Below are 16439 nucleotides of genomic sequence, written 5' to 3' on the forward strand. Positions count from 1 at the left end.
GCAAATGGATTATGCTTAAAAACTGTGGTCAGGGGAGACTGGAAAATGAGAATTTTGTCGTGAGATGAAAATGAATAACAGTTCAACTTGACACCTTTTTGCATAAGAAATATCAGTTTGGAAAAATTAAATGAATGCAGGTTGGCCTGTGACAATTGATTGCCCTCCATAATGGGCCTGCAGTAAAAAAAAAAAAAATGGCTGTATAGTAATTGCCTTTCAGGCCCTTTTTGTAGTTTGTAATATCTTCATAATCACATCTCATACATATTGCTACTTAATAATGAGGAAAAAGTAAGAGGGCAAATCCTCCTGCGGGAATTCATACTGTGCTCACCGAGAATATTGTTTCTCTGCCCCCAACCTGTGATGAATGGAGAGTTAAGAGGCAAGGATAGAGGGTGCATAAGGAGAGAGAGAATAATCCAAAGTGTAATATACTGTATGTCGTGGAACAGATGGTGTTAGTGACAAGAAATCTTGAGGTACGAGAGGAGGCTAATTGGAGTATATCTAACACCACTGACACGACTCTGTATGTCACCAAGCTGGCATGTTTTACATATCTTGCTGACATTTCAGTGGTATCAAACAAGTTCTATTGTACCTAGGAGACGAAAAAAATGACAACAAAATCAGACAAGGTGAGAGAAAGCTAGAGAGAAGGAGATTATATATTCTCCATTCAATCTAGCCGTCCTCCCTCGGTTCTCTCTCTACCTGTGTGTATCATATCCAAGGTCTATGTGGTGTTACGCCCTTTGGCACTGATCTAAAGAGTTGGCAGCTCGCTCTCGCAGATCACTGGGCTGAGGGCTGAGTCAGGAGGAGGCAGGTCGGATGAGGAGCCAATGCTTCATATCTCGCTTGGAGAAAAGGACAAACCCGGGCTTTAGCTGTGGCGTTCTTTGAGAAACGACCCAATCTTCACCGGTGACCGCAGCGCTCTCTTTGACCGCATCCCTCTGAAACCACGCATGTTTTTTAAAGCCCTCTGGTGCACAGCCCGTCTTGTTTGAGGAGAACCTTGTGATTGAATCCGCACCGTGTGAAATGTCTGAATGCGAGAGAGGGGTTTCTTTTAACGGAGCGAGCTGGCAGGCTGACAGACAGGCAGATGTTCAAACAGAGCGTGCGTTCCCCTTTTGTGAACAGGGGGGCCGGAGTGTTTAGCCGCTTTTAAAACAGACACGGTGTGATGGAGATTAGGAGCAAGCTGCGCAGCCTGTGTTTAGTGGGCCGGGCAGCTAGGCAGCGAGACGCGGAGCAGATTTTACATATCAAAGCTAAGGAGCCAGGGGGAAGAGAATGCACATCAGGCGTGGCAATCTAGACTGCACTCAGCACGTTATGACAGTGGAGACCAGCGGAGAGGAGCTCTGCAGGGATAATGATTAGGGATTTGAGATTTACAGTAGGAGAGAGAGGGAGGAAGAAAGAGAGAGAGAGAGAGAGAGAGAGAGATTAAACAAGATTGGTGACAGTGAGCAGAGCCCCTTTATCACCAACTTGGCTTATTTAGTTTAGGTCTTTATCTTGGTTTATGCACCTTCACCCTTCTGATTGCTAATGAATAAAGGTTGTCCCTGTATGTGCAGAGAGCGTGGAATCACACTCTACAACGTTACCTCGCCGTTACCTGCCTGGTGGTGTGAATAAATCAACCTATAATTTGCATTAAAATGATTAACTACACACCTTTAGGTCAAGTATTAGGGAAAACTGGGGCAAGTTGACACACTTTTTACTCATTCTCATTAGTGTATTTCTCTGCAGCAGCGCCTTAGTACTGAGGTACAATATATATATTTTCTAGCTAGGTCTTCACTAAAAAAATGGCATAAGTTACTGGAAGCAAAGGTTATTACTGATGAAATACCACTTGATGACTTGTGACAACCTACCCCACATCAGGGCATGTTGTTACAGATGATGGGGCATGCGATGGGTCACAAGTGTGCTGTGTTCGGGCACTCAATTCCATTTCCTCTGGAGTATATATAATAACATGAAAAACATACTCTTGTATTGAAAACGACATACTTCATCTCAGAAATCGACACCCACTACACACCAGGTAAAATAACCCCTACCTCACCCATCCTGAGATGCACAAACAAACACAAATTCTGATACAGCTGACCCTTGTTTTATGTGTCACAGTGTATAATTATTCTGATTCCTTTTTAAAGAAAAAATTAGAAACCTAAAAATTGTTCTCATATTAGAGTGTTTTGACTTAGACTGTTTAAATCAACATAGGTAACCTCTTATTGAGAAAGTAAACATTTGTGTAATTGGACTGTAAAACATCTAGTTTCAGAAATAAAGCCACTGCCACAACTTTCCCATGTGACAATTTGCCCCACTCTCCCCTACCATTTTTATTTTAACGGTTTTACCTCGTTAACCCTCTGTTACTGTTCTCTTTTAAATTGTGTGGTTTCTCTTTTACTCTCATTTCATTTTATTGTAATTTGTTTTAATCTTGTAAAGCACTTTGTAACTTGTGTTAAAAAAGTTCTCTATAAATAAATGTTATTATTATTATTATTTATTATCTAAAAAATGACCTTAAGACCGGTCATTTGATACTTTCTGAATAATTTCACAACTGCATCCCTCAACTGACTCCATATATGAGTCGACTACATCTGTCACCGCAGCATTAATGGCACTATTTCCCATGCCGCACCACCGTTGTGCAGCATTGACCATTAGTGTGTGACAACAGGAATTATTACTTCCCACGGCACAGAGGTAGGCTGAGCAGGGGCAGGGCTGGGAGGAGAAAGAACAAATGCAATTTAGTTCTTAAGAAATGTTCTCCTGAAAACCCAATTAAGTCTCTGTAGGGAAGACAGGGTGATAAGGGTCATTTTGTTCTTTCTAACGGAACGACAGAACGGCTGGGTGTAATGATGGGGTCTCTTTATTCTCTCGCCTTTCTCTCTCTCTACCCCCATCACTGTCACACTTCCCTTCTCTCTCTTTTTTCACTCACACACACACACATTCTCACACACACACACACACACACACACACTTAGGAAGAGTATGATTAAAACGTGCTCTGAAAGGGTGTGATTAAAAAGTAAAAGACTTCACAGTGTCTGAAGATAGATTTCAAATAATGTTTCGAAAAGTTCTTCTTCTGAAGCCCGTGAAATAGGGGAGTGAAAACTGTGAAATAGGGGGAGTGATGCAGTTCAGACACTCTTTCTGTAGTCCAGACTCTAATGTCGAAATGTGTGTGTGTGTGTGTGCGTGCGTGAATTTGTGAGTTCATATTTCGTCAAAGTGCACGTGTGCGTGTGACAAGTACAATTTCACAGAAGAGGTAGCGTCAGACAAATGACTCGTCCGGGGAGAAAAGTGCTTATCAGGCACAATGTAGCCAGGAGAAAGCAGCCATAAAGCAGCAGAAGGGAATAAAACAGAAATAAATAGATAAGTAAGAAGAAAAGAACAGGAGTAAGTAGATAAATGGAGCATGGAGCAAAGCCATTACTCATGTTTACAGGTTTTTTTTTTACGGCACCAGGATTTTATTTATCTCAGTGCCAGAGAGAAGGGGAAATGCTCAGTATAATATAATCATGGTGTGCCAGTGAATAGGTTTACTCTTGGCAGGTGGCGTGTGCCATTTGATTCCTTGACAAATGGACGCATGCTATACATGCAGACATGTACACGTGCTCACACACACACACACAGACACACATGTGCACACACACACACACACACACACACACACACATGCCTTGTTATCAAGTGTCTCATTATTTCTCAGACGCCCCTGTGGGGCAACGTCTAAAAACATCAATGCTAAAATCTGTGTGTGTGTGTGTGTGTGTGTGTGTATGTGTGTGTGTGTGTGTGTGAGGGAGGTGTTAACAACGCCATTTGTTTTCACGCGTTGTGTGTCGTCTAATTGCAGTTTTTATGATGGTCTTATGGGGCTGGCTGCTTGAACTTTAATTAATCAACACACCCCCACTATTTGCTTTAGACTATAAATCCCATACATGCTGAAATCTCACACTCACAAATATACTTTAGATTACTGAATATAGATTGCATCTACCTTTCAGCAGCACTGGCCTTATCAAATCAGCTAGGTGATTATGTAAATACACATTTTTATGAATATTACACTGTCTAATTAAGCGTGTTGTTATAGTCTAGATTGCTCAATGTCAGCATTCATTTTCTCCATGGCTTCCTTATGAGCCCCTTTAAAGTAATGATTTGCAACAGTCTATGTTTGCAACATTTTTATTTAAATAAATGTTTGTTTTGCTACTCTCTATCACCAATTGATAAGTGATTCAACCTATATCCAGTTCATGAAAGCTTTTACATTCACTGTTAAACACCAGTTTGTTTGGAATCTATAGAGGAAGAACTGGGTAGTTAGCATGAGCAGCGATAGCCACCATGGCTGAACAGACAAAGAAAAGAGCGCCACCTACAGAAAGTCAAACTGCATCAACAGAAAATCCAAGGAAAGAGACGTCACCGTACTGGACACACTGTTTGATTGACAGGCGATCCCTGGGAAGTGCAGTGCAGAAACACCACAGCAACGAGTGCTTAGCAACAAAGATGTTGCCAAATTTAAAAAATGAGGATCTTGCAGATTACTGTCAGGTTAGCAGGTGGAGATGGAATCAATCTAATCATGACTGGGATTAATTATCATTGTCTGGAATAGGCTTATGGCGAACATTTGAGTATAGTGAATTAAACAGTAGATATTTGCACTTTAAAAGCCCATCCTTTTACTACACAGTGGCTGAGTTACAGTTTGTAAAAAAAAAGTAAAAAAAAAAGTAAAGTATCTCCAAAACAAGCAGCAGCTAGCTAGCCAGGTTCACAACTGAAAACATGTGAAAGAGACAGTGAATACTGGGCTTTGCAACAGGCTGAACTGACAGCTGCTTCATGCTCTGTCGAGTCTCTCCTGTTTGTTCACCACACAAATTGCAGGAAGACCACAATTTTCCTGAGATGTCATGTAACACTGCAGCTCCACGCCAGTCTGAGACGACGTTAGCTGGCCACAGCGTGTCCCGACGCACCTGGGGGGCAATTATTCAAATGGAACATTTATCTTGCTGTTTGTCTGAGCAAGCATGAACTTCTTTTAGAGGAAATATCAACATTTGTATGTGTCCGAGCGTCTGTGATGACTAGAGCTTACGTCTATTGATTTCCAGTGAGGTGATCTGAGGTCACTCTGCCAGGCTTTCAACAAAACTCCCTCCGAATTGAAGACGGGGCCTCCGTCTCCCGATGCCTTACGACACGGGCCGTCCCCCACAGAGCGGAGAGTGATTATCCAGGCTCCGGAGCCACGGATTGCGTTGCAGGTCACAGGGTTGGGTTGCAGCAGAGAGACAGGTATTGATCGGTCCCTTCGATCTCTGGCCTGCTTACGCTAGGTGGAGCAGTGAGACGGACCTCCCCAGAGGACCTCACCCTCGGGCGACGCGCACCTCTGAGATGAACTATTCATTCAACCACTTCAGTCGGGACGCACCGGCCGGCTTTAAACCACCAGTACTTACACATTCCCCACACACGGCCCAGGGGCAAGAATTATGATAATGTATGCATGGAAAAATCAATGCAGTCAGCCATTCATTATTTTCAAAGCATGTCGACAGTGGTTCTCTCCATTGTAAGGCAGACAAATTGAAATGAAAAGGCTATACGCTATGTGAGAAGATTTACAGTGATGTTGTTTATTTGCTCTTTCTTTTTTTCCGCCAATTCCCGCAGGCTTATTCTCCATGAATGAGGAGAAATAAATCATAGTGCTGGAGATCAGACGCTTGATATCTACTGTTCAGATCAGCAGTGAGTCCAGCTCATCTGCACAGTCACAGATGTCCTTCTCTGTCCCGCTCACATATGCTGAAAGTACATAAGATTCAGCATGATTTAAAGGGATTCTAAGAATAAAATGAGCATCGCGTCTGCTTCTCTCTCTCTCTCTCTCTCTCTCTCTCTGTGACACACACAGACACACACACAAACACACACACACACACATACATCTCAAATGTGTGCTTAACCCCCACTGCTTCAGGGCAAAGAGGTTCCCAGGTTGCCGTGGTGACTGTGGTGGAAGAAGAAGTGGTTTGTTTTTGATTGACGTATGCTGCATCTGTTTGATGAGCACGTGTCTGTTTATGTGTGTGTGTGTCTGTATATGTTTGTGTGTAGGTGTGTGTGTGTGTGCCTTTGTGTGTGTGTGTGTGTACCTGTCTGTGTGTGTGCGCATCTGAGTGTGGAGGTTCAGCCAGGCACACTTCCCTATTTAACACCACTAGTGGCCTAATTAGCTATTCATTCACAGTTGGTGCAACACAGTACAAAGAAATGGCTCACTGCTGGTTATAAATGAATCAACTGAACATCAGAACATCCCCCATCCCCAAACCTGACTATCGGCGGCGGTAAAGAATGGAAAATTCACTCTGCACTCTGCTTCTTTTTTTTTTTTTATTTGACAAAGATGTGACTGATGCTGTTCTTTTTGTCATTTAGAACTTTTTTTTAACTCCCCGTTTTGGAGCTGATGTTGAGACGTCAGAGGCAGATTTGAGTTGGAGGACAGCAGCACAGAGGAGTCAGACAGAGAAAGAGATGGGCGCCTAATGAGAGCTGCTCTACCTCTCCATGCCAAGTCTCGTTATTAAGTATTCATGTCCCAGGTATTTTTACCCTGTGGAGACATCGGTGTCAGGGTCATTATAGCCGAGACTGATTCCCTCTGAAAACACCTCAGACAGGAGCTGACTCTCTGAAATACAGAGGAAAATGGTGTCGCCGAGGTCTTTCACGTTGAGGCTACGGAGGTGAGAATGTCTGACAGATTTTTAAACATGCGGCACCATGCGCCACCACCGCGAAGGCTGATGAAGATCTAGCGTTCGCCTCAAATTGCGTCTGGTGTCTGAGCGCCATGCCATGTTGAGCGATAGTAGGTGATATTATCTCAAAAGTGAGACAATTAGGGCTTGTAGCAGCTCTAAAGCTAAAAGGTAAGTTATCTTAAATTATATGCGGCTATGAGGCACTTGAGATTGGTAGAGTTTCATTTTCAAATTCCTGAATCTACAGGCCATATAATAAAAAAACAATAATAACTTTTTATTACTAAAAGTTATATAATAATATATAACACTAGCCACCTATTGTGTATGGGAAAATGTTAGCACGGAGCACTGGAGCGAATGATCTATGTTACTCAATTTTGGTGTATTCCTTTAAGTCATAATATTTAGACAAAGGTCTTGTAATTGCCTCCATGTTTCCTTTGAGGTTCTCTGTCTGTCTTATAATGAGCCTATTTCTATTCATTGTTGTATAATTTGGCAACTCATACACAGCATGAGCATAGTGGCAAACCATGTGTGCAGTGAGAAGTGAGCACACACACACACACACACACACACACAATGCTCTCTATGCAGCTAAATTAGAGGGATGTAGGTTAGGCTGTGTGTAAACTCTGAGTGGGTGGCCAAAGCAAGGGATTTATAATGAGAGGGGGGGAAGGTCTCTCCAAATGTGCAGTTCAAGCTGGGAAAATCTCCTTCTCCCATTGATTTTGCTGTCTTTGTGTTGCTGCCGAGGTGAAATTAGGGCTTAGGTGTTGTAGATACCTCAGATACTCTGACCCCGAGCTGCTGAGCAACACAGAGAAGCTCTTTGTGGGCTAATCTCCATAATGTGCTGTGTGTCTGTGCCTGGACTTTGTCCTGTCACTCTCTCACACAGTCCGTCCTTTAGATTGTCAGGAGGCATTACTGTAAAGGCCTGGTCAGGAATTGGAGATTATCCTATGGGCTTTGTTTAAACAAATAAATAAATACAGTGGCTGTTGATACAACGGCTGACCAAAGTGACTGCTAAACATAATCTATCTCTAAGTGCCTTGATAAAAGAAATAAAACTCCTAATAAGCAAATATTCTGGTCGCTTGCTTTGACATTTATTGCAGAGAAGTGCACACAATCCATTTGTTTGTTTGTGTGTGTATGTGTGTGTGTGTAGGCAAGTGTGTGTGTGTGTGTGTGTGTGTGTGTGTGTGTGTGTGTGTTGGACATGATGCTTCAGTGACCTCTTTACTCCTCTTTTATGAGGGGTTGACTTTAATCAGACTCCATTCTCCAATAAAAACCTTCATTCTCTCTCCCTCTGTCTCTTTCTCTCTCTCTCTCCCTCTCTCTCTCTGTATCCCCCCCCCCCAGCGGCATTGTAGCCCATTATCCTCTGCCTCTCGCATGCACTTTCTGCACTGAGGAATTATGAGATTGTTACTTGCCAAAGGATGAAATTAGAACATTAACAACAGCCTATTAAAATTGCATTGTACTGCATAGTTGTATTACTTGCTGACAACCAGCAATACTGTTGCACTAACATTGATAATGAATTAATAAATTAAAGACAATTTTGTCTTTCTTTTTTGGTAGAGGGAGTAACAACAATAAAAACACAAGGAAGTGAAAGATCAAACAGCATTTATTATCATCTTAATATAATTTATATTTAGTTAAAAGTAAGAGATTGACTATGAAGTGCAGTGGTGCATACAAATGGATTTAGTGTATACATGCACAAGTGTTTCAGAATGATTGTTTGTTGCCAGTGTTGATGCAAGTTTGCGTGAAGGATGAAGTTTGTGTGTCTGTGTGTGAGTGTCTGTGTGTGTATTTGTGCGTAACAAAGCCTGTATGAATGCCTTTGCTATTAAAACACAAAAATCACAGTAATTCCAGTAAAGGTTGTGTCTCAAAAAAACAACAAAAAAATCAATAAATTCTCAGTAAACCATCAGTCTTTTTCCAATCATTGTCTCCCAGGGTAAAGTACAGTTCTAAATCAGCTTCCATTCACGTCGCCTCCTGCTTGTCTGTGGTCAGAGGGCAGTGGGAGTCCGGTCGGCTTGTGGTCAGTGTCTATGTGGGACCGTCTGGGTCTCAGCGGTCAGCGTTCATCCTCCGCAGCTTCGCCGGCAGGTTGTCCTCCGGCCTGCCTCCGGCCGAGAGCAGCGGGCTGTGCATGGGGACAGAGGTGGGGGCCGGGGTGGGCGGCAGGCTGTGCTGGTACAGGTCTCCGGTGGATTGGGTCATGGGTTCGAAGCCCACCTTGAGCGCCTTGAGCTGCAGCCGGGTCTCGGCCTCAGGGCCGGGCGAGGAGCTGAGGCGCTGCAGCTTGAGGGGCAGGTCTCCCGTGCTGCAGGCCTTCTCAGAGTGCTGCGAGCTGAGCAGCAGCACCTTCCTCTGCAGGTCCTCCTTCCCCGACGAACTCATCCTCTGCAGCTTGCTGGGCAGCCGGCCCCCAGCTCCCCCCTGGCGGCCCCCTTCCTCCGAGGCATTGATGCAATCCACAGAAAACACCCGGTTGCGGCGGGCTCCGTGGCTCTCGCCCAGCGCGGGGGTGGGGGTGGACAGGGGGGAGGGCAGCGAAGTCTTCTCCTCGTGCTCCTTGACGCTGTACGGCGGGGTGGGCACCTCGAATGTGCTGTGGAACTGCGAGTAGTCCACCCTGAAAAAGCCCTCCTCCAGAGACATGACGGGCAGGAAGCGATGGCCCCATAAAACCTCATCCTCAGTATACGACGTGCGTGCCTGGCATGTCATACCTAAGAAAGAGCGACAGGATCGTAACCATTTTAGTAACTGTCATTAAATCTGTGCAAATTATTTTGCAGGTCAGTGGCTGGAACAGAGGAAAACAAAATGGTAACACTCTCTCCCATTACCTCTTCTTTCTCTCTGCTGTTCTTCATTGCTTCTGGGATCATTGCCCCATACTCCTTTGCAATCTACCTTTCCTGCTAGTCAGGCACTGGAGATTTAAATACTGTTCGGAAATCCAGAGGGAAGGAATATTGCCATTTCTCCAACGGCTCATAAAAACAGCTACACAATCGTGACTACTGACAGGGAGAGAGAATTTCTACTTTATTTCTCTCCCAATTCCAGGCATGTTGCCTCTAATGTTGCCTCTGGAATCAACTAGGAGCATGATATGTGATGGAGGATCTCTTTATATAGTACTAATGAAATGTGAAGTGAAATGTTAGAATGTGATATGCATTTGGATAATCCCACCTGGACACCATGGTCGGTGAGTAATCCATTTTTATCAGTGTGTCTTGTGTTAGTTGTGATAATTGCCAGTTTATATCTGATCAGGATAATTAGCAGCCCTCTAGCACTGTTCCTACATCAATACATCAATGACAGTAACCATGGGTTCTCTGTTTATGTCATTGCACTGTTCCTACATCAATACATCAATGACAGTAACCATGGGTTCTCTGTTTATGTCATTGCAATTTCTGGCATTGATTGCATACTGGCTTGAATCTCCTCTGAGCTCAAACACACTCATCTATTCACAAACAGATGCTGTGCTCTTTTATTATTCTATTTCTTTGCATAAAGAAAGGAAGGAAACTCATTGAGAAGCAAGGGAATGGTTGCCTGCTGATGCCGGTGCCCATGGTCCCACTGTATACAAATGTTTACAGGATGATTATGAATGCTTTCATGCGTCTTATGCCTTCTTCTCTGGGGTGCCTGACTGTTCAGATTTCTGTTTGACCTCGGCTCTTGTAAAATAATTTCCTTGACATTTCTATTTGTGTCAAGGGTCCTTCGCGATCAATAAGCACTTAGGAGGCTACATACATGTTTTCTGATCCAGTGGCTCTGCTACAACCTGAGCTGTTTTGTTGAACAGGACAGTTGGAGTTAGCTGTGAAGTAGGAGTCCGACCCTGTCCCTCTGAGGGATGATACTTCCAGTGTTATGTCATAGCCTGATGCTATTCTAGGCTCAGCAACTCATCTTCAACCACGGAAAACCTTCAGCAGTCCTAGATCTAAATAAAGGTCATTTTTATTCTTAACTAGCCCAAAGGCTGGGCTTTAATCACTAGGTTGAGTTTGGGTTGAGAACTCTCTGTCAGGATAATGAGTACATTTCTATTGTCTGTAGATCTATAACATGGCAGTAAGGCAGGTGCACAGGAAGCTTACAGGTTTAGAGCCTGACAGGCACACCGGCTTTGTTTCATCATTCAGGCATCATATGGGTATTCAAGCAGCCGGTTAATGTTTACTGCATCTTGCATAAAAATAAAAGCCTCAGAACAACTATGCAAACACTTGGCAGACAGAGAAGGAGAGCGGGGTGTCCCTGAAGACGGCTTTATGTAAAATGCCTGGCAGCAGCCATCACTGGCACGGTTTAAATGGTGCATTTCCATATGCCTTTTCTGTGAGACTGTATTTGAATCTAACCACTGTCTTACTTAGCTAGAAACTGAATCACACACACACACACACACACACACACACACACACACACACACACATTGCTGACATTGAGATGTGTATCATCTGCATAGAAATGAAATTTTTACCACATATAGCATATAGATGGTATCGCTATGAGGGAGCATATAGAGCAAAAGAGTAAAGAGCCCAACACCAAGCCCTGTGGGCCGCCATACTTATCAGTTTGCCTGTGTAATGTGTTAGAGGACCACAGGGGAAATAAGCCTGACTTTTCTGCTTTTTATTTTCAAAGGTTATGAACTGTGGTGTCAATCATCCCTATGTGTTCTGTTCTGTTCTGTTCTGTTCTGTTCTGGTCTGGTCTGTTCTGTTCTGTTCTGTTCTGTTTTTTCTGGTCTGTTCTGTTCTGTTCTGATCTGATCTGATCTGATCTGATCTGATCTGTTCTGTTCTGTTCTGTTCTGTTCTGTTCTGGTCTGGTCTGTTCTGTTCTGTTCTGTTCTGTTCTGTTTTGTTCTGTTCTGTTCTGTTCCGTTCCGTTCCGTTCCGTTCCGTTCCGTTCCGTCTGCTCTGTTCTGTTCTGTTTTGTTTTGTTCAACCCTGCACTTGCATGAACGACCGGTTGTATTTTAAGACATAACCTTCTTATCTAAGGTCATTGAAGTCTTGACAGATTATGGTTGGATATGAAGTCTCACCAAGAGTGGAGAGACGCTTCTTGATCTGTTTTATTGGTATTAGATTGAGATGGGAGATGGTCTACAGCACAAAAAGGATTTTCATAAAAGAGACTGAGAAAAGGAGCTTGAGGAATGAAGGAAATGGAGCGCCAGTCATCTTGAACTATCAGGACTTGATTCATCAGATAGTGGCTTGAGAGTGATTTTTATTCTAATTGTCTATTTTTATAAAACCACTACACTTGAAACTGGATAGAATACTTTTAATATAGCTGATGGAAGATGAGGATTTTTATTTTGTGACAGATTTGGGGTTGTGTTCATTCTCATCATTGAGTATTGAATAATAAAACCTTAAGAGTTTGCCTATATTCTGCTAATATATTTTTTCAAGCCATCGAAGCAGAAAACCTTCAGTCTGGTGGAGAGACACGTACACTCTCAGTTTCTACAGGTTTGCCTCTAGGCTCTTTCGTGCTGAGAAAACCATGCCAGTTTCTTCTTTGCTGCTTTGTTCTGATTTGTCAAACAGAATCAAGGTTGCTTCTATGAACTGAATTAAAACCAACAGTTATTAGGCCGACTGCATGTGAATCCGTCAAGTCTGGTTGAGGTAATTGGAACAAGTTCGGGAGACAATCAGCGAGCTTAACAGCTGTGTCAGCAGCGGCTGAATGTAAAATTTAGGGTCTGACAGCAATTCCATGTGAGAGGATAATAGTTTCTCTTAATGGGTTGGGGTTAATGGGATGCCTGTTGGTGTAAGGATGACTGTGGATATCTTGGCCCATTGAAGGTGACACTGCCATGGCTTCCCTCCTCTGCTCCTTGCCGCTCTGCTCAGAGAGCCACAGCACAGCGTGAGTAAACTTCTGGCTGCACCCTGATTTAATGACATTATCAACAGTGCACAGACCGTGCTGCCTGCCTGCCTCTATGCTTCCCTGCTGATCCCTCCCTCCTGCTCTAAGCCTATTCAGCACTGTGGTTTTTCCTAGGACAATGGCAAAGTGAGGGTTAGGGGGGAAGGAGAGAAGCAGAGATGAAAGCAAAAGAGGCTGAATGAGAAGCAGAGGGAGAGAAAAAGGAAAGGATTCCAGCAGCACAGATGGGTTTATTTGTATTTGTGAGCCTGGAAGTTACAAGGAAGTATCGTACTGCTAAATGTGACACAGAGAGAGCAGCGTTGTTGCTGGCAGAACCCCAGCGTGGCTGTCTGTATCTGACAGTGGTGGCTGTATACCACGTCTCACTCTCTGCCTCAGAATTACCTCCGCTCTCTGCTGTCATTTGAAAAATGGAGTGGAACTTCTACTGAAGCCCCCGCTCATTCATCAAAGTGACACGCGCATCTATGACCACAGGCTTTTATTATGCATAGAGTAGGCATAAAACCGATTCTGCAGTAATAAAATATCCCTCATAATTCAATCAGGTTGCCATTCTCATGTGTTGTTCTCACTCGCACGTTTTTTGTTTTTTTTTCCGGCTCCTGCTTTCTTCAAATAATGCAAAACGGAGAGAGCAGAGAAATGAGATTTCACAGGGTCTAGATTAGGAGTATCCATTAGACAGGGATGTAATGTGGGTTGATATTGATAAATGCATTAACATTTAGATTGGGAGTGAGAGGAATGAAGAAACGAGAAGGAGATATAGGAGTGGGAATGATACAATAGGTGTAACAGAAGGGAGCTGAAAGCAGCAATGGGAATGCGTGTGCTGAATGCGAGAGCGGCTCCTCACCTGTGGTCTCCACGATGCCCTCCAGGATAACTACAATCTCAAACTGCTCGTTCATGAGCGAGCGCTGGGACAGGTCGAAAAAGGGGCTCTTGGGATTGATTTCATGGCAGATGGTGAGAGGGGACACCAGGAAGAGCTGGTCTGCACCTGTCCCGAAACCAACGTCCAATTCACACTGGTCCAGAGGCAGGAACTCCCCTTCAGGGGTCTGACGAGACTGAAAGATAGAAAACGACAGAGAGAGAGAGAGAGAGAAGCAGACAGACAGAGGGACAGGCAGAGCGAGAGATAGTATAGAAATAAAGAGAGAGTATCAGAAGGAGAGGGGAAAGAGAGGATTAGATGTATATTATATCTAAACAGTGCTACAGAGATGATGAGAGATTACAGTGTGAATGCATTAGAGTTGCCCGGAGCCACATCGAGTCTTCTCACGCCAGTAAAGGAGAGCACACACTGTTAGTTGTGTTGTTCCTCATACATGTTCTGGCAGTGCCACTCCTTGTCTTCCGCTCTGCTAATGAAGGAGGACACATATCTCCAGCAATACCCTAAAGCTGCAAAGGGGAAGATTCTCTAAAAATGACCTCTGCGTCACCCTCCTGGAAGTGCCATGTTTATCTAATGCAGGAGACACGGCGAAGAAAGGGATGATGGAAGACAACGCTTTCCCTCTCTGTCTCTCTCCGTCTCTCTCTCTCACCAGAGGGCATTCGCTCTTGAATATTCATCGGTGCCTTGTTTGCGGTGGTTACAGACTGGGTGCCTCACATTGATTTCCAGGAGGACTTGTGGCCTGGCGTGGGAGACAGCCGTGTTTGGACAGGACTTGCCCACGGAGTGTTAACTGGTGCGGAAGCATTTAATTGCCCAGATGATGGTGTTGCACAGCAGCGAGGTCTTGGACGTCTGAACTGGAAGCGGTTTCTACTCTTTCTGTCTTCTGCCTTCAATCTGTTACACCCTCTCATCTTTTTCTCCTTTAGCTGTGACCTCTCTCTCTGCCTGTCTGTCCTCCTTTCCCGACAGATGCGGAACATGTTGAGCATGTCATCAGGAATTCAAAACAATCTTTTTACCATTTCATTTGTCATTGTTTGTGTGATTTCACTATCAACTCCGCTCAGAAAGCAGGCTTGCGGCTTTTTCAAAAGCTTTTCATGTACAATCAATTTGTGATTTTTCTCTTTCAGCATGAAAACTTGAAGGAAATCAACCCAGCTAAATATAGGCCTGTGAGTTTCGAAATTGGTAATGGTTAAAACTAGTTATTTCAGTGTCATTTAACACAAAAGAAAAATTACAACCTTCAAATGTCAAGATTATCTCTGGCAAGCCTCCCATTAAAAACAATGAAGAGTAGGGTAGATGTCACTCCACTCTTGTCTCATAGATATTTCGAATTTTATTCTAAAAAATAGCCTCACAACAAATGCTATAATGAACTACAATGTACATATATGCAGTGCAAAACATCAACAAGCCAACAATCAACGACAACATGAGAAGAACTGTAAGTGTAAAGTTGATTTTCCCCTTAACTGTTTGATACCAACAGTGATTTTTTATACTGTGTTCTCTTTTCAGATTCCTACAGTTTCACCTAAAACTCTGATAATTGGGATGTGTCAGCCACCAGCCACCCACCCACCCACACACACACACACACACACACACACACACATCTCTCACCTCTCGCTCTTCCTCCACCACACAAAACTTCACACTGATCTCCCCCTACACACACACACACACACAGTTCCAACCATCCTCTGTAAGCCCTGCTGCCATTTCCGGATCTTTTGTTCTTTATGTAAATCCCCAAATATTCAGACACATCATTCCCACAAAGGCATTTTTCCCTCTTTCGTCCTTTTTACTGACTCACACAGTACTCCAGATATGTTTGTTCTGACCAATAGCGGTTAATAAAAGTATAGGGTAAACTTTGACCTCCAGCTGGTGATATCCTCATATTACATACATCAGTTTGATATTACCCAGAGAGCATTTGATGGATGGCGACATGCAGGAGGCGGCCAAGTTCAGTGGAAACACAAACAAGCACAACATTTTCACAGTATTACTATTATTTTCACAGTCACGGTAAAAAAATCGGATTAAAAACTGTGGAAACTGTTTTGATGGTGGGTTTACCCTTCACTACATCCCTGGTTCTGGCATTCTCTCTCTCTCTCTCTCTCTCTCTCTCTCTCTCTCTCTCTCCCCTCCAGTCCGACCTGTACCGGAGCTACTGGTCTGTTCCGAGTCCTGGTCTCATCCTGACCTCCCAGTGACATTGCCCCGTGGCTTCTCCCTTTCCGCAACGCACACTGTGAACAAAGTATGAGTAAACAGCTTTTGCATCGCCAGAAAACATTACGGCCTATTTATATCTCCTGTGAATATCAATGAGACGCTCATTCAGATTTATGTTAGAATTCGACTGTTATGCTGAGGGGTTTGGGGGCATTTGTTTGAGCATTGTTTCGCTCGTCAGGTGCTCACAGCCTGGCCCGGCAAACGCTAGCTGCTTGGCATCGCTCCTTCACGCGGGCTATCCCACGTCGCTCAAGATTAAAAAAGACGGATGACTGTATGCAAACACTCACACGCAAAAGCTTCTTACGCAAGCCCCGGTGGCGCTCTCCTACGCTGCTCCCTGCGCAAAGATCCAGAGATAA

General features: G+C 43.9%; 1 protein-coding gene across 1 annotated transcript; it reads right to left on the minus strand.

Annotated features, from left to right (window-relative positions):
* Positions 1-8999: 8999 nt before the first annotated feature.
* On the minus strand, positions 9000-16055 carry LOC139650880 (G protein-activated inward rectifier potassium channel 1-like). The gene is made up of 3 exons (XM_071527666.1): positions 16002-16055; positions 13756-13972; positions 9000-9664 (listed from the first exon to the last, which is right to left on the minus strand). The coding sequence occupies exons 1-3, from the start codon at positions 16053-16055 to the stop codon at positions 9000-9002; spliced, it is 936 nt and encodes a 311-aa protein (XP_071383767.1).
* Between the last annotated feature and the right edge of the window lie 384 nt (positions 16056-16439).

Source organism: Centroberyx affinis, unplaced genomic scaffold (genome assembly GCF_046629955.1).
Source record: "Centroberyx affinis isolate AG114_WGS23_722 - 3 ecotype Tasmania unplaced genomic scaffold, CSIRO-AGI_Caff_v1 ptg001567l_1, whole genome shotgun sequence".
Taxonomy (NCBI): domain Eukaryota; kingdom Metazoa; phylum Chordata; class Actinopteri; order Beryciformes; family Berycidae; genus Centroberyx; species Centroberyx affinis.

Coding starts and splice junctions, on each gene's coding strand:
- LOC139650880 (XM_071527666.1), bottom strand. CDS start 16,055: ATGTCACTGGGAGGTCAGGATGAGACCAGGACTCGGAACAGACCAGTA. Junction 13,973..16,001: donor GGAACAGACCAGTAGCTCCG/GTACAGGTCGGA, acceptor TCTATCTTTCAG/TCTCGTCAGACCCCTGAAGG. Junction 9,665..13,755: donor GGGCATCGTGGAGACCACAG/GTGAGGAGCCGC, acceptor GCTCTTTCTTAG/GTATGACATGCCAGGCACGC.